Source organism: Geotrypetes seraphini, chromosome 7 (assembly GCF_902459505.1).
Source record: "Geotrypetes seraphini chromosome 7, aGeoSer1.1, whole genome shotgun sequence".
In the NCBI taxonomy this organism is placed as follows: domain Eukaryota; kingdom Metazoa; phylum Chordata; class Amphibia; order Gymnophiona; family Dermophiidae; genus Geotrypetes; species Geotrypetes seraphini.
In genome coordinates this window covers 169,571,780-169,595,821 of record NC_047090.1, presented here as the reverse complement: position 1 = coordinate 169,595,821, position 24,042 = coordinate 169,571,780, and the positions used below count along the sequence as shown (strand labels likewise).

The following is a 24,042-nucleotide window of genomic DNA, read 5'->3' as shown; positions in this document are numbered from 1 at the left end:
GCCCTTCCTTCCTGACCTGGAACAAAACTCCTGCCTTGTTGATAAGGGAAGTTTTCTGGGCTGCTCCTCGTGTGCCTGCCTCCCCTGATAGTCAGCTGGAGTTAATTTATTCACCTGCAGTCCAGCTTGAAGCTGATGTGCCTGCTGAGCTTTGGGGTTAACTCCACCCCCCTCTGGGTTAATCTTGTGTTTCTCTATAGCTCTGGGAAAGGAATAATAGGGGATAGATTGTGTTTTCTGCTCCCTCCCTACCTATATCACCTGGCTTTTCTCCTTAGTCCCAGGCTGTATGACAGCTGGGCTTTTGGTAGGCTGTACAGGCTTATTTTTAGGAGGAGATGGTTTGAGGGCTGTACTTTTGACTGGGCTAGCAGTCTTTTTAACCGTGACAGGAGCTTCCCTGTCACAATATACAGAATCATCCCCAAGTACTGGGGCTCGATTTGGTTTACATTATTGGTGTAAAGGGGAAAAACAATAGATACAGAAAAGTCCAAATTAATTGGCCCAATACAATACTAAATAAATAAATTTTTGTATTCATCAGCAATGCAGCACATGGAGAGATGGGAGGAAGGGATAGAAGCTGCAAGGGTTCTGTTGCACAAGGGATGGGAGGGAGGGATAGAAAGGTACTGCATAAGGGGATGGTGAGAGGGGAGGAAAAATGCTGCACATGTGGGGGAGAGAAAGGAAATAGGAAGAATTGGGTTGGAGGAGAGTAAGGGAGAGATGATCATTGTACATGCAAAAAAATAAGACTTACTCCAAAAATAATGCCTATTGCCTTTTTGGGGTCAAAAATTAATATAAGACAGTGTCTTATTTTCAGGGAAACACGGTATCACTTGATCTAACTGCTGCCTTTGAAACAATAGATCATTCTGTACTGCTTCAGAGACTCCAAACATTTGGCATCTCAGGAAATATATTAAAATTGTTTTCCTCTTACTTTGAAAATAGATCCTGTGAAGTGCAATTTGGGAATTTGAAATCAGACATTCTTCCACAAAATTTATGGAATCACACAGGTCTACATTCTTTCACCAATCCTTCTCCTAGCTACACCATCTTCCAGAAGAAACTGAAAACCCATCTTTTCGACATCATCTCATTTCTCTTACCTCTCTCCTCCTCCCCTCTCACCCCTTCTCCTGTCTTGATGTTGCCTTGAGCCTGAATAGGTATGTGCGACGCACAAATAGAAGATTGAATTAGATTCAGTCTCTTTTTAGCCCCTCTGCTGACTCTCACACAATCTATTGGTTTCTCTACTTACGCTTATGATAATAATAATAATTTATTTCTTATATACCGCTATACCGTGAAGTTCGAAGCGGTTTACAATAAAGATGCATTTGACAGTACATGGAATAGAAACGGTTTACAATAAAGATACGTTTAGTCAGTACATGGGATGCAAGTGGTTTACATTAAAGATTCATTTTGTCAGTACATGGGTTGCAAGTGGGTTACAGTAAAGATATATTTTGTCAGTACATGGGTTGCAAGTGGGTTACAATACAAGTGGTTTACTATCAAGGTGCATTTTGTCAGTACATGGGGTGCAGGTGGGTTACCATAAAGATACATTATGTCAGTACATGAGATTCAAGGTGGAAAGTATAATTATAATTAGTATAATTATAGTATGATATTCCATTGTTGCACTCTCTGAATCTAGGAGAGATCGTAAACTAGACCAAATTAACCTATGGCTTAGCCAAAACATGCTTGCCCTAAATATTGAAAAAACTAAAGGCATCTTGTTTCCCTACGCTGAACAGGAAGATCTTACCACACCATTTGTATTGAAAACATTCCTATCAAAATGGTTTCTGAGATAAAACTACTATGAGTCATTCTTGATGATAAAACTTTTCTATCATGATATCAGCTCTGTTGTCAAAAAAAAATTCCTTATATAGACTAAAAATGATCCATTCAGTATCTAAACTTCTAGACCCCCCCCTTCTTTAAACATTCTTATTCATTCCCTTGTTATTTCACAGCTCGACTATTGCAACGCCTTATACCAGGGTTCAACACACAAAGAAATCTGTAGACTCCACATTCTTCAAAACATGGCATAAAGCTCATCCATAAAGTAAAAAAAAATACGATCATGTAACCCCTCTACTCCGAAAAGCACATTGGTTACCCATCCCCCATTGGTTACCCATCACCCATCAGATCACCTAACTTGCTTCTCCTCACGTTTTTAACTAGACTTATTTTCCCGCTTTCATTGACAAACTTTTAATCTTATTCCTTCTTCAGAACTATATGATCCAACTCTCAAAATCTTCTTGCAATCCTCTCCATCCATGAAATCTTCTATGACACCACATGTAAATCTTTTTTCCATCATAGCCCCGATACTATGGAATGCAATGCCCAACGAACTCTGACAGAGTCATCTCTACTGATATTCAAATCGCTTTTGATATGGCTTAGAGGTCAAGTTTCAAGTTTATTTAAAATATCTTATACCGCCCAGTCAGCCTTCTAGACGGTGTACAAAATCATAAAAACATACCTACCTCCCCTTACCTCTTTTTATCTTAAACTAATTGTAACTTTACTTCCCAGCTTCCCCATTTGTTTCATGTTCATCTAGTCTGTTTTCTCCCATTTTAATATTTTTAGAATATATTTTCTTTTCTTTTTTTTAACTCTTACTATTGTAAACCGTCTAGATACTTGGGATAGATGGTATAACAAGAAATTAATAAACTTGGAAACTTGGATTCGGGATTATAGGTCTAATGGAAAGTCTGAGTCATCTGCAATCCTTGGGAGTTTAGCTTGGGACAGTTAAGGGTCGTAGCCAAAGGAATTTGTTTTTACAGTATACTCTCTGTTAATCGGCACCCATGAGGATTGATAGATGCTGGATAAATGTAGTTTCTGGTTGCTTGAGAGTTACTATTAAAAATAGGCCTAACTAATACTATACCCTATACTATGCCATACCATAAATTCTTCCAAACAAACTACCGGACATGTAGGCAAAGTGTGGGCATACCCAGATGTAAGTTTACTCTTAAATTTGTGCTAGAAATTGATTTAATTTTTATTTAAAATATTACAGTATTTCTTTTTTTTTTTTTTTTTTTTTTTTTGCTAGTTGCTTGAGTTCCAATTAACTACTGTATTTAGTTTTGAGGTGGTGGGTTGTGGCCCAGTTTTCTATGATGACGCATATTTTTTTTTTTACAGTAGTGAGGGTATTGATTAATGTTGCTTGATTATGTCGCCTGCATAGGTGAAATGTTTTATTTGTGCAAGATCTAGGTTGGCTCCCAAGGATTGCATTAGGAGTTTGAACACTGATGGTGAAAGTGGGAATCCTTGAGGGACCCTGCAGGCAGAGTGCCAGCTATCAGAACGTTTGTCATCCTTATGTACAGCATATTGCCAAGTGGTTAGGAAGCCTTGGAACTAAGAGAAGGCTGGGCTTCTAAATTCAATATAATTGAAGATCTCGAACATTTGATTGAAGTCTACTAGGTCGAATGCGCTTCATAGGTCAAATTGGATTATGATTGCACTGCGACCCTTTCTTAGTAATTCTCTTCTGTATGTAACTAGTGGTGTGACCACAGTCTTATTGCTGTGATTTTAATTGAAGCCCGATTGTGAGTTGTTCTATGACATATCCCTCCATAATTTTGAATAATGGGATAGAAGCCACTGGTTAATTGGTGACATCAGAGGGGCTTAGTTTTGGGTTCTTGGGGATGTTCAGTTAATGTCACTAATTGAAATGCTGTAATAAACACATTTCTGCTTATCATCAGGAATAAAACAGGTACATACAGTCATGTGAAAAAATTAGGACACTCCATGAAATATTCAGTTCTTAAGAAATGTTGTCAAATCTTTTTTTTTTTTTTTTTTTTTTTTTAATTTATCTCTGGAAAAGAAATTGATGTAATTGCAGGTAAACAACAAAAATTTTCCTTGACTTTACTCATGAAACAAAAGATAACCACAAAAATGTGTATTCTAACTGAGGAATAACTGCAGTGAGATGTGTCTTGTAGCCATCTACCACTCTTTGATATCGGTCTGAGGGAAAGTTTGGCCCACTCCTCAATGCAGAACTCTTTCAGTGATAAGATATTGGAGGGGTTTCTTGCATTTACAGCCAGTTTAAAATCACCCCACAGCATCTCAATAAGATTAAGATCGGGGCTTTGACTTGGCCACTCCAGAACTCTCCATTTTTTAGTTTTCAGCCAGTCCTTGGTGGATTTACTGGTATGTTTTGGGTCATTGTCGTGTTGCAGGGTCTAGTTCTGCTTCAGCTTTAATTTATTTACAGATGGTCTCACATGTTCCTCAAGCACCCTCTGATACACGGTAGAATTCATGGTGGATTCTATGATGGTGAGCTGGCCCAGGTCCAGCTGCAGTAAAACATCCCCAAACCATGACACTTCCACCTTCCATGCTTTACAGTTGGTATGAGGTTGTTGTTTTTTCCTGGAATGCTGTATTTGGTGTAAACCAAACATGTCCTCTTTTCAAGTGTCCAGATAATTCAATTTTAGACTCATCTGTCCATAGAACACTATTCCAGAAGTCCTGGTATTTGTCTACATTCTCCCTGGCAAACTTCAGTCTGGCCTTGATGTTTCTCTTAGAGAGCAAAGGTTTCTTCCTTGCACACCTCCCATGCAAGTTAAATTTGTGCAGTCTCTTTCTGTTTGTAGAGGCATGCACTTTCACATCAACAGTAGCAAAAGTCTGCTGTAGGTCCCATGATGACATTTTAGGGTTTTTGGAGACTTCTTTTAGCATCTTGCGGTCTGCTCTGGGGTTCAACTTGCTTGGATGGACAGACCTGGGCATGTTGGCATGGTGGCAGTTGTTTGGAAAGTCCTCCACTTGTACACTATTTTCTGGATCGTGGAATGGCTAATGTCAAATTATTTCAAGATCTTTTTAAATCTCTTACCAGACTTATAAGCTGCTACAGTCTTCTTTCTGAAGGCCTCAGACAGCTCTGTTGATCTCACCATGGTATTCACTCCCACCGCAGGAATCATGAGCACACCAAACTAAATGTCTGAGGTTTAAGTAGGGCAAAGTTTGAAGAATCTGTACCTCTCTACTCTCTATGCCCTTCATGATCTTGTAAGTCTCTATCATATCCTCTGTAAGTCTCCTCTCTCCAGGGAAAAGAGACCCAGTTTCTCCAATCTCTCAGCGTATGAAAGGTTTTCTATACCTTTTATCAAACGTGTCGCTCTCCTCTGAACCCTCTCAAGTATTGCCATATCCTTCTTAAGGTACGGCGACCAATATTGGACGCAGTACGCCAGATGCGGACGCACCATCGCCCGATACAATGGCAAGATAACTTCTTTCATTCTGGTAGTAATACCCTTCTTGATTATACCTAGCATTCTATTCGCTCTCTTAGCGACCGCTGCGCACTGTGCCGTCTGCTTCATTGTCATGTCCACCATTAACCCCAAGTCCCTTTCTTGGATACTCTCATTCAATAACATCCCTCCCATCGTATAGCAGTGCCTCAGGTTTCTGCTTCCCACATGTAGTACTTTACATTTCTCAACATTGAACTTCATCTGCCATCTCGTTGCCCATTCCCCAAGTTTGTTCAAGTCCCTTTGTAATTCTTCGAGCACTACTAAATAGTTTGGTGTCGTCCAAATTTTATTATCTCGCACTTCGTCCCTGTTTCTAGATCATTTATAAATATATTAAATAGCAGCGGTCCGAGCACCAAGCCCTGCAGAACACCACTTGTGACCCTCCTCCAGTCCGAGTAGTGGCCCTTCACTCCTACCCTCTGTTTCCTGCCCGCCAATCAATTCCTGATCCATCTATGTACGTCTCCTTCCACTCCATGGTTCTTCAGTTTCCGAAGTAGGCGTTCATGGGGTACCTTGTCAAAGGCCTTTTGGAAATCTAGATATATGATGTCTGAGGTCCCCTCTGTCCATCGGTCTGTTAACTCCTTCGAAGAAGTGCAATAAGTTCGTTAGGCACGATCTCCCCTTGCAGAATCCATGTTGGCTGGTTATCAGAAGTTTGTTTCTTTCAAAATGTTCATCGATGTTGTCTTATCAGCGCTTCCTCCATTTTCCCCAGAACCAAGGTCAGACTCATCGGTCTGTAGTTTCCCGGGTCACCTCTTGATCCCTTTTTAAAGATGGGTGTAACATTGGCTATCTTCCAATCCTCCGGGATCTCGCCTGTTTTCAGATTGCAAATTTGCTGAAGTAGTTCCGCTATTTCCTCCTTTAGTTCCTTCAGAATCCTTGGGTGGATTCCATCCGGACCCAGGGATTTGTCAATTTTTAATTTTTCTATCTGCCTGCTTACGTCCTCAAGGCTCACTTCCATGGATGTTAATTTTTCTGCTTGATCTCCATTGAAGATTTGCTCAAGTTCCGGTATGTTGAACGTGTCTTCATTTGTAAATAAAGACAAGAAGAACATGTTAAGTCTTTCTGCCACTTCTTTCTCCTCCTTCACCATTCCCTTCCTGTCTCCGTCGTCTAGCGGTCCTACCTCCTCCCTAGCCGGCTGTTTCCCTTTAACATATCTAAAGAACAGTTTGAAATTTCGTGTTTCCCTGGCTAGCCTCTCTTCATACTCTCTTTTGGCTTTTCGAACCACATGGTGACATTCTTTTTGATACTTCCTGTGCTCTTTCCAATTCTCCTCAGCTTTGTCCTTTTTCCATTTCCTGAATGAATTTTTCTTATTGCCTATCACTTCCTTCACTACTTTAGTTATCCACGCCTGGTCTTTTGTTAGACTCATTTTGCATCCCTTTCTGAATCTGGGGATATGTAAAGTTTGCACCTCGCTCACCGTATCCTTGAAAAAAGACCAGGCATGTTCTACCGTCTGCATTTCTTGGAAGTGTTCCTAAGTTTCTTCCTTACCATTTCCCTTATTGCTTCATAGTTTCCTTTCTTGAAGTTGAAAGTAGTCGCTATGGTTCTCTTTCCTTTCAGTATCCCTACCTCAACCTTGAACTTGATCATATTATGATCGCTGTTTCCCAACGGTCCCACTACTTTCACTTCCTTTGCAGGTCCCCTTAACCTATTTAGGATTAGATCCAGAGTGGCATATCCTCTCGTCAGTTCTCTAACAAGCTGCTCCATGAAGCAATCTTGTGTAGCCTCCAGGAATTCTGTCTCCCTAGTGCATTTTGAGCTTCCAAGACGCCAGTCTATCCTGGGATAGTTAAAGTCTCTCATAATAACTGTGTTACCGCTATTGCATTCTCGCTTTATCTCTGCTTCCATTTCTTCATCGATATCTCTGGTTTGCCTGGGTGGATGATAGTAGAGGCCCATCTTTATTTCAGGCCCTTTCCTTCCCGGTATTTCTTCACATGACTGTACATGTATTGGAAACACTAATACATGGGCACTACAACAAGTGCCCCGAGAAACAGCCACCAGTAAAATGAAAAATGAGGATAAAAAAACCTCAGATCCCAGCCTCCACCCTACAGAGACAGGTGACAGGTATTGCAGAGTAAACTTCACAGTAGAGAATGACAAGGAGACCAGTTTTTCCCCATCTCCGCAGGAACTCATTTTCCCAGCCCAGAGAGTTCTTTTCCTGTCCCTGATTCATTCCTGCAAGCTCTGTCCTTATCTGCAGAAGCCTCAAACACTTTAAAATCATAAGTGTTTGAGGCTCGTGCAGTTAAGGCTTACAGGAATGGGACAGTGACAAAACTTGTGGGGATGGGGAAATTGAGTTCCTGCAGGGACGGAGAAAAATTTGTCCCAGTGCCATTCTCTACCTCACAGGCATAAAAAACCTGTTATACAAATTGAATCGTTGCTCTGTGCAATGCAAGTAAATCTACTGAAATTCCAAAGATTAACAAATAAAAGGCTTATCCGCACTAGGAAAGGTCTGTCACACCAACGATGGCTGCTTCAAGGTGTGAACATACTACGCAGACCTAGCAACAAAAAGTATAATAACTTCAAAAACCAGATGCATACACATTAGTGCTGAAAAATACTTTAACTGTATTTTGTAAAGAGAAGACCAATAAAATGTACCTGTATTGTCAGAAACCATCTTGGTGGTGTCTTGCTGCTTCACAAATGTGGCTAAAGGATGCCCTTCAGGATTAAGATAAAGGGAAAAATTGATGTCATATCCCCATTTCCTAAAATTGTAATGCTAACATCACCATATATGTAGAAACTTTTGAATTGTCTTTTTTTATTTTTCTTTTTCTTTTCCAGTGATATCTACATTGTAGAGCTAGATTAGATGAATATGTAACTTGCTGAGTGAAAAGGTACCAAAAGTGGCTATGTGATTGACTTGTACTAAAAAAATAGAGGGATATCAACTGCATAATGCTGCAAAATTTCAGTCTTTGGCATAGACTAATTACAGTTGTGATCATAAATTCTGCCAGTGGTATGTAAATGTAAGGTGTGTATCATTTGTAGAAAATCAGTGATCAGACACAACACATTTCTTCTGTGTTTAATGTGTTTCAGATTAAACCATTATGTACCACAGAATAACAATCATTAAACCATAGCAATCTAATATAATAAAACCCTAAGCTGCGCATGCGCACTCCCACCTGTGTGCTCCCGTTTTCCGTGCGCTGTAGGACACCGCAGGTAGGAGTGCGCATGCGCACAAATCTCTCTCCCCCTGAGGCGGATGTCGGCGTCTGCAGGCACAGCAACTGCAGGCCGCGGCAGCTGTAGGCCGCGGTGGCTGTCGGCGACAGCAGGCCACGGTGGGCAAGCACGGAGCCAGTGTAGATGGCTGGAGGAGGATGAGCAGCCTGTGAAGACTGCTGCACACACTGCTGGAATTGCCAGGTTCGTAGTTGGGACCGCGGGAAGGGAAGGGGGGGGCGATAAGGGACTAAGGGAGCCGGATAGACCGCGGGAAGGGAAAAGGGGGTAGAGGAAACGCTACTGCTGCTGCACAAGGAAGTTGTGTGGAGGGAGGGAAATGGAGGGGGAGGGAATACTGCTTTGGCTGCTGCACAGGGAAGTGGTGAGAGAAATGCTGCTGCATAGGTGGCAGGGAGAGAGACAGATAGATAGAAAGACAGACAGACAGCGGGAGGAAGGGAGACGGAAAGAAAAGAAGAAAGACACAGGGGCAGGGAGATACACAGAAAGACAGACAGACAAAGGGGGCCAGGGACAGACAGACAGAAAGAAAGACAGCGGGAGGGAGAGAGAGACAGAAATAAAGACAGACATATATTCTAGCACCCGTTAATGTAACGGGCTAAAATACTAGTAAAGAAAATAATAAAATGGTCCTGTTCTAAAATTTGCATATCCTTTAGGTCTTAATATCATGTATTGCCCACTTTTTACATTAATGGTTTGCAGTTTTCTGATGGTTGTGAATGAGGCCCATTTTATTTTCTCATTTGATAAAGCTGCCAATTCTTCTTTGCAAAAAAACTCCAGATCCTGTAAGTTCGGATAACCAAAGAACTTACAGGATCTGGAGTTTTTTTGCAAAGAAGAATTGGCAGCTTTATCAAATGAGAAAATAAAATGGGCCTCATTCACAACCATCAGAAAACTGCAAACCATTAATGTAAAAAGTGGGCAATACATGATATTAAGACCTAAAGGATATGCAAATTTTAGAACAGGACCATTTTATTATTTTCTTTACTAGTATTTTAGTATTGTGAACATCTCAGATGGCTGTGCTGATGGATGGTATATAAAAAAAAAAAAAAAACCAACTTGGAAACTTAGTTCATGATATCATGAACTAAGTTTCCAAGTTGGTTTTTTTTTTTATATACCACCCATCAGCACAGCCATCTGAGATGTTCACAATCGGATCAGGTACTCTAGTATTTTTCTCTATCTGTCCCTGTGGGCTCATTATGGTACCTGGGGCAATGGAGAGTTAAATGAATTGATTGCCCAGAGTCACAAGGATCAGCATTGGGCTTGAAACCACAATCTCAGGTTGCTGAGGCAGCAGCTCTAACTATTAGGCCATTCCCCAAAGTGGCCCAAACGAGAGGTCTGGATGTTGATGGCCACTTTTTTCTGCTGCAGCCACCTAAAGGTCAATGCTAAGAAGTTCTTCTTTACCCAACGTGTAGTAGACACCTGGAATGCGCTTCCAGAGAGCGTAGTAGGGCAGAGTACGGTACTGGGGTTCAAGAAAGGATTGGACAATTTCCTGCTGGAAAAGGGGATAGAAGGGTATAGATAGAGGATTACTGCACAGGTCCTGGACCTGTTGGGCTGCCGCGTGAACGGACTGCTGGGCACGATGGACCTCAGGTCTGACCCAGCAGAGGCATTGCTTATGTTCCACGTAAGTCTTCCCCATCTCCATATCATTCTTTCCATTACCTTCTCAATTTTTTATTTTAAAAACTCTAGCCCTCCCATTTTTCCTCCTGTACCATGTCTTGCCAATTCAAATTTTCTTATTTATGTCCTTTCCCTTGTTTTTAATTATCCTTGGTTTAAAAATTTTTTTATGTCAACCGCTTTGGTACTAAAGCGGTATATCAAACCATAATAATCTTGAAACTTGTCTTTATGACTGGGAGGTGTCATTAAAGGGGTCATGCTTATGGTCTTCCTCTCAGAGCTGCAAGCCATTCATTGAGTGCTGCTTAGTGCTGCAGACATTGGAGACCATCGTGGAAGGCAAGGCTGTCAGAATCTTCTCACACAATGCCACAGCTGGGCATATGTCAGCAGACAGGGAGAATGGAGGCTCAGTTATTTCGCTGGGCAGAAGCATTATCAGCAGCACATGTAGTGGGAGTGGATAGTGGTCAGGCCAACTATCTCAGCCAGCAGACTGTCTTGATCCAGGGGAGTGGTCCCTTTCATGGAAGACCTTCAACAGCATTGTACATTGATGGGGATGTCCAGCGTTTGATCTGATGGTATCAGTTTATATCAAATTGAAGAGTAGAAAATTGCCTGGACCGGATGGTATACATCCCAGAGCGCTGATAAAACTGAAAAATGAACTTACAGAGCTATTAGTAATTTTGTAAATTTTCTTTAAAAAGTCTAGCCTAGTAATGGAAGACTGGAGGGTGGCTAACCTGATGCTGATTTTTAAAAAGGGTTCCGGAGGTGATCAGGGAAATTATAGACCTGATGTCAGTGCTGGGCAAAATTGTAGAGACTATTTTATAAAGAACAAAATGGCAGAACGTATAAATAAGCATGAGAGAGAGCCAACATGGATTTAGGAAAATCCTTGCCTTATCAATCCAAATGCATTTCTTTGAAGGGGTGAATACATGTGGATAAAGGTGAGCCGGTTGATATTTTGTATTTGGATTTTAAAAAGGTATTTGACAAAGTAACTCATGAGACTTCTGAGAAAATTAGAAAGTCATGGGATAGGAGGTAATGTCCTATTATGGATTAAGAACTGGTTGAAAGACTGAAAACAGAGTATGTTTAAATGGTCAAATCAAAATAACCCTTCCACTTTCATTTATGTTGTTGTTTTAAAGTTCCTTTATCTACCATGAACTAATATTTCTATTTTTCAAGGAGGCATAATAGTAATAATAATAACTTTATTTTTATATACCGCTATACCTCAAACAGTTCAAAGCAGAGACTGCATACAAACAGCAATGTTACAAGAGGCATTCAGAAATACATCAGCAAGGGTATAACAAATTTATCATCAGAAATACATCAGCAAACAAATTTATCAAAAAGATGTTTTAACTGATTTTCTAAAAGTTTGATAAGAGAAATCACTTAAGATAAGTTTGCATAAACATTCATTCCATTTACCAGCTTGAAATGATAGGGTCATATCTATGAACTCTTGTAGATACAACCCTTCGGAGTTGGGAAGGAAAACAAATAAGCTCTATGTGTACAGCTAGTAAGAAACATAGAAATAGACGGCAGATAAGGGCCACGGCCCATCTAGTCTGCCTACCCTAATGACCCTCCCCTACCTTTGCCTATGAATAGATCCCACATGTTGATCCCATTTGGCCTTAAAATCAGGCATGCTGCTGGCCTCAATCACCTGCAGTGAAAGACTATTCCAACGATCAACCACCCTTTCAGTGAAGAAGAATTTCCTGGTGTCACCTTGTAGTTTCCGGCCTTTGATTTTCCACGGATGCCCTCTTATTACCGTGGGTCCCTTGAAAAAGAAGATATCTTCTTCCGCTTCGATGCGGCCTGTGAGATACTTGAACGTCTCGATCATGTCCCCCCTCTCTCTGCGCTCCTCGAGCGAGTATAGCTGCAGTTTGTCTAACCGTTCTTCATACGGGAGATCTTTGAGTCCCGAGATCATCCGGGTGGCCATTCTCTGAACCGACTCCAGTCTCAGCACATCTGTGCGATAATGTGGCCTCCAGAATTGCACATAGCATTCCAGGTGGGGCCTCACCATGGATCTATACATTGGCATAATGACTTCCGGCTTACGGCTGACGAAACCCCTGCGTATGCAACCTAGGATCTGTCTTGCCTTGGATGAGGCCTGCTCTACCTGACTGTTAGCCTTCATGTCCTCACTGATGATCACCCCCAAGTCTCGTTCTGCTACTGTTCTTGTTAGGATCTCACCATTAAGGGTATGTCTTGTATGGATTATGGTTGCCTAGGTGTATGACTTTGCATTTTTTGGCATTGAAGCTAAGTTGCCAGGTTCTAGACCAGCGCTCCAGTAGGAGTAGGTCGTGCATCATGTTGTCGGGCATTGAATCTTCGTCCATTGTGCATTTGCCCACTACATTACTTAGTTTGGCGTCATCGGCAAATAATGTTATTTTACCTCGAAGCCCTTCTGCCAAGTCTCTTATAAAGATGTTGAATAGGGTCGGGCCCAAGACCGAGCCCTGTGGCACTCCACTGATCACCTCCGTCATTTCGGAGGGGGTGCCGTTTACCACTACCCTTTGAAGCCTACCACCAAGCCAGTTCCCAACCCATTTCGTCAATGTGTCACCTAATCCTATAGAATTCGAAGTAATTTGAAGTTACATAATAAATGGTCAGACCAAATAATATTGTTCCAAGTTTCGCATTTAAAACTTATATTAGAAGCAGTAAGGTCATTAGAGGAAAAAGTGACTAAATCTAAATGGTCGGAGAGGGTTTTAAAAAAACCATTGACGTTGTAAAAGAAAATATAAGTCTTTTACACTAGAATTATCTTGTTCAAGATGTAAGTTGATGATACCAACTAAGAGATTGCAAGCACCAGTCATGGAATTTAAAAGAAGGAATTCATAGAATTCCTCTCTCGCTAAATTCCATTTGTTAGGAAGAAAAAAGCCTCGGATCCCCATCCAAAGCCAGAGTAAATCTTGCTTATGGACTAGAAAGGGTAACAACCTCAGAGGCTTAAAAAAACCTCCTCCTTGTTAGTTATTTAGACCAAAGTCTCAGTTCGGACATAGTTAGCCATAATGTTCTTCTGTAACACAGTTGAATATAATCAAACTAATTTGTTCTTCAAAATAAGATATAACTGGAACCTAATCACTTACCTTATCGTTATTTCCAACGGCTGTCCAGCTCTGTTGCTTATCCCCACAAACTGTGTAGCGCCTCCTCCGAGATTGGCCACTTCGATTAGAGTTCATCTCGGTGCTATCAATGCTTTTCATAGCCCAGTTGATGGAAGACCCACCCTTCACAGTGTTACATCATGACAAAATTGTGCTTCGCACCCATCCAAGTTTCCTTCCTAAAGTTGTCAATGAATTTCATCTCGATCAATCTATTGTACATCCAGTGTTTTTCCATAAGTCTCATTGTCATCCTGGAGAGACAGGTCTCCACACTCTAGGCTGCAAAAGAGCATTGGCTTACTACTTGTAGAGAACTCAGGGTCAAAGGAAATGAAAAGTTGAGGATAAGTTCTATGTGCCTAACAAGTTGGGGCGTCCTGTATCCAAGAGAACTATTTCTACATGGTTGGCGGCATGTATAGCCTTCTGTTATGCTTAAGCTGGGCTCCAATTGGAGAGTCGTGTCACAGCTCATAATGTCCAAGCTATGGCAGCTTCAGTTGCTTTCCTACGCTTCACTCCTGTTGATGAAATCTGTAAAGCTGCTACTTGGTCCTCAGTTCATACATTCACATCACACTACTGTCTGGAATCTTATTCCAGACGGGATGGTCACTTCGGCCAAGCAGTATTACAAAATTTATTTTCTTCATGGCCAACACTCCCTCCATCTCACTCTAGTAAGCTAGGTAGTCCCACATGTGAGAATATGCTTTCTGCTTGTCCTGGGATAAAGCTCAGTTACTTACCTTAACAGGTGCTATCCAGGGACAGCAGGCAGATAGTCTCACAACCCACCCACCTCCCCTGGTTGGCTGCTTAGCTTACTTACGGAACTGAGGAGCTGTGAGCGATGTCGGGCGGGAATGCAATTGCGCATGCACGGTGCAGGCAGTTCGCAAACTCTCTCAAGTTCTTAAATTGGTGTTGCACTTTTAAAGCTGTCCATACCAGGGCTCCATGGATGACATCGCTCACTTGCGAGACTATCTGAGTGCTGTCCCTTTATGGTAAGTAACTGTGCTTTATCTCTGTTTGTAATACCACTTTTGGTGTCATTTTACTCAGTGGGTCACATTTTATTTAGACACCAAATACCTAATGTTTCATTTAAAGAAGAGTAGTTAATTTGAAAGGCAAAATATTTTTCTTTCAAAATTGTCCATCCATTTCTTTTATTTCTTACTATGTATTACTTGGAGTGTAATTATCTTGTTTGATTATCCCATTTAGAATCTTCCACAGTCTGTAATAGAAAATGTTGGAGGAAAAATTTTTACGTTTGGATCCTACAGATTAGGTGTACACACAAAAGGTACAGTATCTTTTTTTTTTTTTTTTTTTTTTCTTATTATTAACTTTTATATATTAAAGTAAAACCATTTTTATAAAGCTCTGGAATAGATAACTATCAATAGCAAGACTGCTTTTTGCACAACCTTAATATTATGCGGTGCCAAGTTGCAGTGACTTCAAAATAATTCTTGACAGGTTGACTTGTGATCTAGTTGAAAAATTACCTTCTGATAATGATTAATTTTTGATAGAATCTGGGTAAACTTCAGTTGCTTCAGTACAGGTACATAATTTATCTTTCAACAAAATAGATTTTATATTTTTTCCTAATTTTTCCAAGGCCAAGGTACACCTAACTATAAAGGCAGTGTAGTCCTAGGCTTGCATGGCCAAAGGCTGAAATGAATCAAAGCAGGGGGCTCAGGCAGAAGATGAGTTGCTCTATATAATATGCTTTCTGCACAAAGTAGTGTCTATCCATGATTTGCATTCTATTCTGTGCCCTGGAAAGAGAGGCACATTATGATGAAATGTTTTCTCAAAGAAGCTTTCACACATGTGAATGCACTTGTGGGCACTGGTTGTAAAACTCTGAGGGCAATTCAGCCCTTCACTGTGTTACCACTGTGTCGCCGGTGGTGGATGCGGTGGTGTCAGTCAACTCTAAGCGTAATTCTCTGCCTGTTGAAGGCGGTGTGGACTTGGAGGACCCTGAGGAGCGTAAGTTGGAGTCCCTCCTTAAACAGAGTTGTGATGTGATGGCTCTGGCGATCCAGGCAGCAATGTGTGGCAGGCTGGTGGCTTGGGCGTTTTTTTTGCTGGGCTGAGCACGTTCTTGACAGTGAGTTTGCTAACTGGGAATTAGTGGAGCAGAAAGTTGCCAAAATTGAGACGGGTGCTTTTTATCTCTCAGATGCCATGTATGTCCTCTTGCAAGCTTCTGCCATGTCTATAGCTTTTGGAGTGGCAGCATGCTTGTGGCTTTGCGCTTGGTTGGTGGATGCAGCATCCAAAGCTAAGTTGACATAACTGTTTCTAAAGTGCCTTGTTTGCCTGAAGATAGATATAGGCTGCTGGCCCAGGGAAGGGGGGTGCTGCTCTTGAGTGTGGGCGTGATTTCCGCTGTTTCCGCCTTGGTTGAGGGGCTGTTTCCTTTCAGTCCCCTAGGCTTTCCAGAGGCTGGTTCTTCCAGCGCATGCAGTCCTTTTGAAGGGCCTGCCGGGGTGCGGATAGTGCTCCTGCTGGGTCTCCTGCTGCCCGTCCAGCCCTCTGACTCCTTGCCTGCCTTAGTTCCGGTGGGTGCCCGGCTGCACATCTTTTTTCCAAAGTGGGCAGAGAGATGGACTACACCTGAGCACGGTGGGAACTAGACTACTAGCAAACAACGTCAGGAGAGGAATAGAACAAGCTTTAAATTAAGAAGGTGGGAAAAGCCGACAGTCGACCAGGTGTCGATGATTCGAAAAACAGTATCCCGAAAAGTTACTGAGTGGGGAATGTGCTAGGAAGACACAAAGGGCACAAAACTGGAGCTGAAAAACCAAGATAGACAGACGATACAAGAGGATCATAGGAGAAGTGTGCTAAAAGAAGAAGACAAAATGGAGCAAGAGGAAGGGAAGTAACAAAAGGAGGAAAATAAGAACGCACAACAAGGGGATGACAAGAGAGCCAATAACCAGGAATCTACAGGACAGGAAGGGGACAGAAAGAAAGATGAAACGCAAGGGAAAATAACAAGGAGAAAAATATACCAAGACTTGAACTGCATGTACACAAATGCGAGAAGCCTAAAGAACAAAATGGGGGAACTAGAGGTCATGGCCAAAGACGAGAACCTAGACTTCATAGCGATCACGGAAACTTGGTGGAACGAGGATAACAAATAGGACATAGTACTGCCAGGGTACATCAGGGTACTGACAGGACACATCAGAAAGGAGGAGGAGTTGCACTTTACATAAAGGACACCATCCACTCGACCAGAGTGGACGCAGCAGAGACAAACGACCAACTGGAAACACTATGGATTAAAATACCGGGAAGGAAGAGAGCCAAGATAAAGATGGGACTGTACTACCGCCCACCTGGGCAAACAGAAGCAAAGGATACGGAACTGGGAGCCGAGTTGAGGCGAGAATGCAAAAACGCCAACACCATAGTTATGGGAGACTTCAACTATCCCAGGATAGACTGGAGTCTTGGAGTTTTTCAAAATGTACAAAGGAAACGGAGTTCCTAGAGACTGTACGGGACTGCTTCTTGGAACAGCTTGTCAAGGAACCAACGAGAGGGACAGTTATTCTGGATTTAATCCTCAATGGACTGAAAGGACCTGCCAAGGGAGTGGAAGTAGTGGGACCATTAGGAAATAGTGATCACAACATGATCCAGTTCAAAGTGGAAACAGAAATACCAAGGGGAAAGAGAACCACTGCAACAATGTTTAATTTCAAGAAAGGGAACTATGATGCCATGAGACAAATGGTGAAGAAGAAGCTCAGGAACAGCTCCAGGAATGAACAGACAGTGGAGCAAGCCTGGACCTTATTCAGAGACACGGTAAACGAAGCTCAAAACCTGTTTGTACCCAGATTTAGAAAAGGGTCCAAAAAGAATCAAGCAAAATCCCGGCATGGATAACCAATGAAGTTAAGAACGCAATAGGAGACAAGAAAAAATCATTCTGGAACTGGAAAAAGGATAAAACCAAGGAAAATTGGAAAGAGCACAGGAAGCATCAAAAAGAATGTCACCGCATGGTCAGAAAAGCAAAAAGAGAGTATGAAGAGAGACTTGCTAGGGAGGCACGGAATTTTAAATCATTCTTCTGTTATGTGAAAGGAAAACAGCCGGCAAGGGAAGAGGTGGGACCGCTGGATGAGGGAGACAGGAAGGGAGTGGTGAAAGAGTAAGAAAAAGTGGCAAACAGACTAAACATGTTCTTCTCATCGGTCTTCTTCACAAAGGAGGACACATCCAACGTGCCGGATCTGGAAAAAATCTTCATGGGAGATCAAGGGGGAAAATTATTATGCATGGAGGTAAACCTCAATGACGTACTCAAACAGATAGATAGATTAAAAGCTGACAAATCTCCAGGCCCTGACGGAATCCACCCGAGAATACTGAAAGAGCTCAGGGACGAAACAGTGGAGTTACTGCAGAAAATCTGCAACCTAGCTTTGAAAAACAGGGGTAATCCTGGAAGACTGGAGGATAGCGAATGTTACACCTATCTTCAAAAAAGGATCGAGAGACAACCCGGGGAACTACAGACCGGTCAGCTTAACCTCAGTTCCGGGGAAGATGGCCGAATCACTGATCAGAAGCATCACTGAGCACATAGAAAAAAACAATCTGATGAGAACAAGCCAACATGGATTCTGTAAAGGAAGATCATGCCAAACAAACCTACTTCACTTCTTTGAGGGGATAAGCGAACAATTGGACAAAGGTGACCCCATAGACATCGTATATCTGAACTTCCAAAAAGCCTTCGACAAGGTACCCCATGAGCGCCTACTGAGGAAACTGTGGAACCACGGGGTGGAAGGGCACGTGCACAGATGGATCAGAAATTGGCTGGCAAACAGGAAACAGAGGGTAGGAGTAAAGGGTCACTATTCTGACTGGAAAGAGGTCACGAGTGGCGTCCTGCAGGGGTCAGTCCTGGGACCGCTGCTGTTCAATATATTCATTAATGACCTGGAAGTAGGGACGAAGTGTGAAGTTATAAAATTCGTGGACGACACAAAACTCTCCAGTAGGGTCAGAACTGTTGAGGAATGCAAAGAACTACAAAGAGACCTGAACAAAATGAGCGAGTGGGCAGAAAGATGGCAGATGAGCTTCAATGTAGAGAAATGTAAAGTTTTGCACATAGGGAAAGGAAACCCGATGTATAACTACACGATGGGGGGGATGGTACTGGGAGAAGGCAACCTAGAAAAGGGCTTGGGGGTTTTGGTGGATCCCATTGAAGCCGGCGGCGTAATGTGCAGCGTACTCAAAGAAGGCGAACAGAATGCTGGGCATTTTCAAAAAAGGCATCACAACCAGAACGAAGGAAGTTATCCTGCCACTGTATCAGGCGATGGTGCGCCTGCAACTGGAGTACTGCGTTCAATACTGGTCACCGTACCTCAAGAAGGATATGGCGATACTTGAGAGGGTCCAGAGAAGAGCAACAAGGATGATAAAGGGCATGGAAAACCTTCCATATGCTGAAAGGCTAGAGAAGCTGGGGCTCTTTTCCCTGGAGAAGCGGAGACTTAGAGGGGACATGATAGAAACTTATAAGATCTTGAAGGGGATAGAGAAGGTAGAGAGGGACAGATTCTTCAGACTAGTGGAGGCAACAAAAACTAGAGGGCATTCAAAAAAATTGAAAGGTGACAGATTCAGAACAAATGCTAGGAAGTTCTTCTTCACTCAAAGGGTGGTGGATGCCTGGAATGCGCTTCCAGAGGAGGTGGTAGGGCAGAGTACTTTATTGGGTTTCAAAAAGGGATTGGGTTATTCCATGTCAAGTGATCAAGGGCTCCCTGCATGACCATCACGGATTTTGATAAAACTTTATGCACAAAGTCCCACATGTATCAAACGAACTTTGGTAAAGTTTTAGTTTCGCCTGTGGAATATTCGTGGAGATATAGCCATTTGTTTGACCCCATACTGCAATGACATACAGTACGACAGTGACATTCTGACAACTTTGAGACACAATATCTCACGAGCTATGTTTCCAAAAAACCTGAAACTTAGCTACCCTGCACAACTTTTGGAGCTCTATTCAGTGCTACCAATAATAATTTTTGTCGAGCACTGAGTGAATGGCTGAATTACAGTAAACTTGGCCGAAAAAATTAGTGCTCCAAAAAAAGTCAAAGTTTGACATTACTTAGCTCCCACAATAATTGAGTAATAAATGTGAAATTTGGCGCATAATGTCTCAGTACAATGTTGTTTTCAAAAGTACAATTTCAACCTCCAAGCTCTTTCCATTAGTTTACAAATTAAGTGTAAAGTTGCTAATTTGTGTAAAAAGGCCAAAAATAGGGTATTTTCAGCCTGCTTTTACAGAAAAATACCTTTCAGAAACTCTTTCAAATCAGTCTCATTAGAAAGAGCATATTTCAAACCCCCTAGAAAAGTGGGCTTCATTTTTCAACGCAGGTAACAAAAAAGGGGGACAAAGTTGGGAGATGTCACCATGGCAACGGCCTACGTTTCAACTTACAATTATGTCACTTTTCACACTGTTTTTCCCTGTTTATTTTTACTCAAGCTTTGGGTACAATTATAGTGTTCTTAATTAATGATTATTGGTGCATCAGGTGCACACTCCGTGTGTGTCTGCACGATACATCAAAATGTAAAGCTCGTGCTACAAGGCGCCAATGTCAAAGAGAACTACAAAGTTCTTATGGAAAAAACTGTGTGTGACCTAAATGTCAAGGACTGTATGCTACAACGATGTCAAAACTGCCCTGGTGAAGAAGCACTAACAGAATACCTGGAAGAAATATTCAAGGATTTAGATCCAGAAGAATCAATAGAATTTAAGCAATGGGTTCACGCTGACCGTGAAACATTAGAAACAAGCGTACTAACCATGGACAACTTTATTGAAAGACTTGCAAGCAAGATTTGGAAGTTGACAAGCCACCATTTAATTTCAAAACATCAAAGTGAATATTTGAAGATGTTGAAGACAGGCTTAAAAGAAACGGAAATGATCGTTTTGATGGATTTCGCTGAAAATTACTCATTTGTTGTACAGGATGCCGCCCAAGGCTTTCACTGGGAAAATTCACAAGCTATGGTACATCCTTTTGTTGCATATTACCTCAATGAAGTGGGCACATTGCAAGTTGGAAACTGTTGCATTATTTCTGATCATATGCAACATGATACGATATCTGTACACGTGTTTATTCAAAAGTTGATCGAATTTTTGGTAACTCAAACAAACATTACCAAAATATACTACTTCAGTGACGGCTCAGCTGCACAATATAAAAACTACAAGAACTTTGTGAATTTGTGCAATCACAGAAATGATTTCAACATTGAGGCTGAATGGAATTTTTTTGGAACTAGCCACGGAAAATCACCCTGCGATGGAGTTGGTGGAACAACTAAACGACTGGCTGCCTGGGCTAGCCTCCAAAGACCATCAATGGATCAAATATTGACGCCAAAGGATCTATTTAACTTTTGTGACCAAAATATACACGGAGTTAAATACATTTATGTTCCAAAAGAAGAAATTGAAGAAAGCAAAAAGTTTCAAGAAGAAAGATGGCATGAAAGCAGCACAGTAGCCGGTACCAGAGAGCACCACCAATTTGTACCAGTCGACTCAAACTCGGTTCGTGTCAGCAAAGTTTCAAATGACACAATAAATTTTGTTGCCAAAATTTCTGATACTGCCATTCCAAATTTGAAAGTGTCCGAAATCTTTCCTGGTTGCTTCGTTGCCTGAACTTACGATAATCAATGGTGGATAGGCAACGTTGTTGAAGTCTCAATTGAACAAAATGATGCATTGATAAAATTTATGCATCCTCACGGTCCAGCTCATTCGTTTTATTGGCCAGAAAGACAAGACGTTTGTTGGGTTCCAGAGCAACACCTCATCTGCATGCTTTGTGCCCCTTCAGTTACATCATCCGGCCGCCAATATCAATTTCCAGAAACTGCATTGAAGAAAGTGGCTCAAAAATTTAACAGAATGTTATAAAGATTGCTGGCAGTTAAAATCAAAGTGGACTTCACTTCGGCTTGGGAACCATATAAGATACCCAATTTAGGCTTGGGAACCTAGGATAAGACACCCTAATCATTGGCTGGTCCAATTAGAGGTGAGCCAGGAGGATGTCCTCAGGCAGATAGACAAGCTAAAGAGCGACAAGTCGCCAGGTCCGGACGGCATTCACCCAAGGGTGCTCAAGGAATTAAGGAATGAAATAGCAGAGACACTTCAGCAAATATGCAACCTATCCCTAAAAACTGGAGAGATCCCGGAGGACTGGAAAATAGCTAATGTCACGCCCATCTTCAAGAAGGGTTCGAGGGGCGACCCGGGAAACTATAGGCCGGTAAGCCTCACATCGGTCCCGGGAAAGATGATGGAGGCACTGATTAAGGACAGCATCTGTGACCATATCGAAAAAAATGGACAGCTAAGGTCGAGCCAGCATGGGTTCTGCAAGGGTAGGTCGTGCCTCACAAACTTGTTGTACTTCTTTGAGGGGGTAAATAACCAGGTGGACAAAGGAGAACCCATAGACATAATTTACCTAGACTTCCAGAAAGCCTTCAATAAGGTACCACATGAGCGGTTGCTCAGGAAGCTATGGAATCATGGGGTGCACGGGGAGGTCCACCGATGGATCAAAAACTGGCTGGCAGACAGGAAGCAGAGGGTTGGTGTAAAGGGCCATTACTCGGACTGGCAAGAGGTCACGAGCGGGGTTCCTCAAGGATCGGTGCTGGGACCGCTCCTGTTTAACATATTCATTGATGACCTGGAGGCGGGAACAAAATGCGAGGTCATCAAATTCGCAGATGACACCAAACTATTCAGCAAGGTTGAAACCACGGTTGACTGCGAGAATCTCCAAAGAGATCTTACGACATTGGAAGAATGGGCGAAAAAGTGGCAAATGAGCTTCAATGTAGGGAAATGCAAGGTCATGCATATAGGGAGAAGGAACCCGATGTTCACTTACAAAATGGGGGGATCAATGCTAGGGGTCAGTAATCTGGAAAGAGACTTGGGAGTGATGGTAGACACGACATTGAAGGCGTCGGCACAATGCGCCACAGCCTCGAGGAAAGCAAACCAAATGTTAGGTATCATTAAGAAGGGTATCTCGACCAGAATGAAGGAAGTCATCCTGCCACTGTACCGGGCTATGGTGCGCCCGCATCTGGAATACTGTGTACAGTACTGGTCACCGTACCACAAAAAGGACATGGCAATGCTTGAGGGAGTCCAGAGAAGAGCAACTAAACTGATTAAGGGTATGGAAAACCTTACATACACTGACAGACTGAAGAAGCTGGGGCTGTTCTCCCTGGAAAAGCGGAGACTCAGAGGAGATATGATAGAGACCTTCAAGATCCTGAGGGGCATCGAAAAGGTTGACAAAGACAGATTTTTCAATTTGAAAGAAACCACAAGAACAAGGGGACACTCGATGAAATTGAAGGGGGACAGGTTTAAAACAAACGCAAGGAAGTTCTTTTTCACACAGAGGGTGGTGGACACATGGAACACCCTTCCGGAGGCCGTGATAAGAAATAGCACAGTACAGGGTTTCAAAGATGACCTGGATAGGTTCCTGGAAGACAAAGGGATTGAGGGGTACAGATAAGAGCAGTGGAAGGTTTAGAGATAAGTGTAGAGGTAGGCATAAAATTAGTCAGGGACCGCTGACCAGGCAATATGCCTGATGGGCCGCCGCGTGAGCGGACCGCTGGGCTGGATGGACCTCTGGTCTGCCCCGGCGGAGGCGACTACTTATGTACTTATGTACTTATTGGCTTTGGAACCAGAAAGATACCAACAAAAGGCTTTGGAACCTTGACAAAGAAACCAAATGCGAGGCTTGGGAACCTGGACGAAGTGGCCCACCCGTGGCTGGTATTGCACAGCTATCGGGCGTGACCCCTAAGGCGATGGGGTTGCCAGTTCAAACTCTTGAACTGGTAGTGACAATGTCACCATGGACCAACACAATAGAGTAGTAGTAATACTACGTCAATACAAAACTGTAACTTTAAAAATGACAGAACTATGTTGAAATAGAGGTTGTTGCTGTGGCAACGTCTCCCAACTTTGTCCCGCTTTTTCAGCCATTGTTAACCTGCGTTGAAAAATGAAGTCCACTTTTCTAGGGGGTTTGAAATATGCTCTTTCTATTGAGACTGATTTGAAAGAGTTTCTAAAAGGTATTTTTCTGTAAAAGCAGGCTGAAAATACCCTATTTTGGGCCTTTTTACACAAATTAGCAACTTTACACTTAATTTGTAAACTAATGGAAAGAGCTTGGAGGTTGAAATTGTACTTTTGAAAACAACGTTGTACTGAGACATTATGCGCCAAATTTCGCATTTATTACTCAATTATTGTGGGAGCTAAGTAATGTCAAACTTTGACTTTTTTTGGAGCACTA

General features: G+C 42.2%; 1 protein-coding gene across 5 annotated transcripts in view; it reads left to right on the top strand.

Moving 5' to 3' along the window:
- PAPOLA (poly(A) polymerase alpha) overlaps window positions 1–24,042 on the top strand; it is a 365,046-nt gene that overhangs the window by 46,344 nt on the left and 294,660 nt on the right. For all 5 annotated transcript variants that reach the window (XM_033951973.1, XM_033951971.1, XM_033951970.1 and 2 more), the window contains one exon: window positions 14,792–14,873. In XM_033951973.1, coding sequence (XP_033807864.1) covers window positions 14,792–14,873 — 82 coding nt within the window. The remainder of the gene's footprint in view (window positions 1–14,791; window positions 14,874–24,042) is intronic.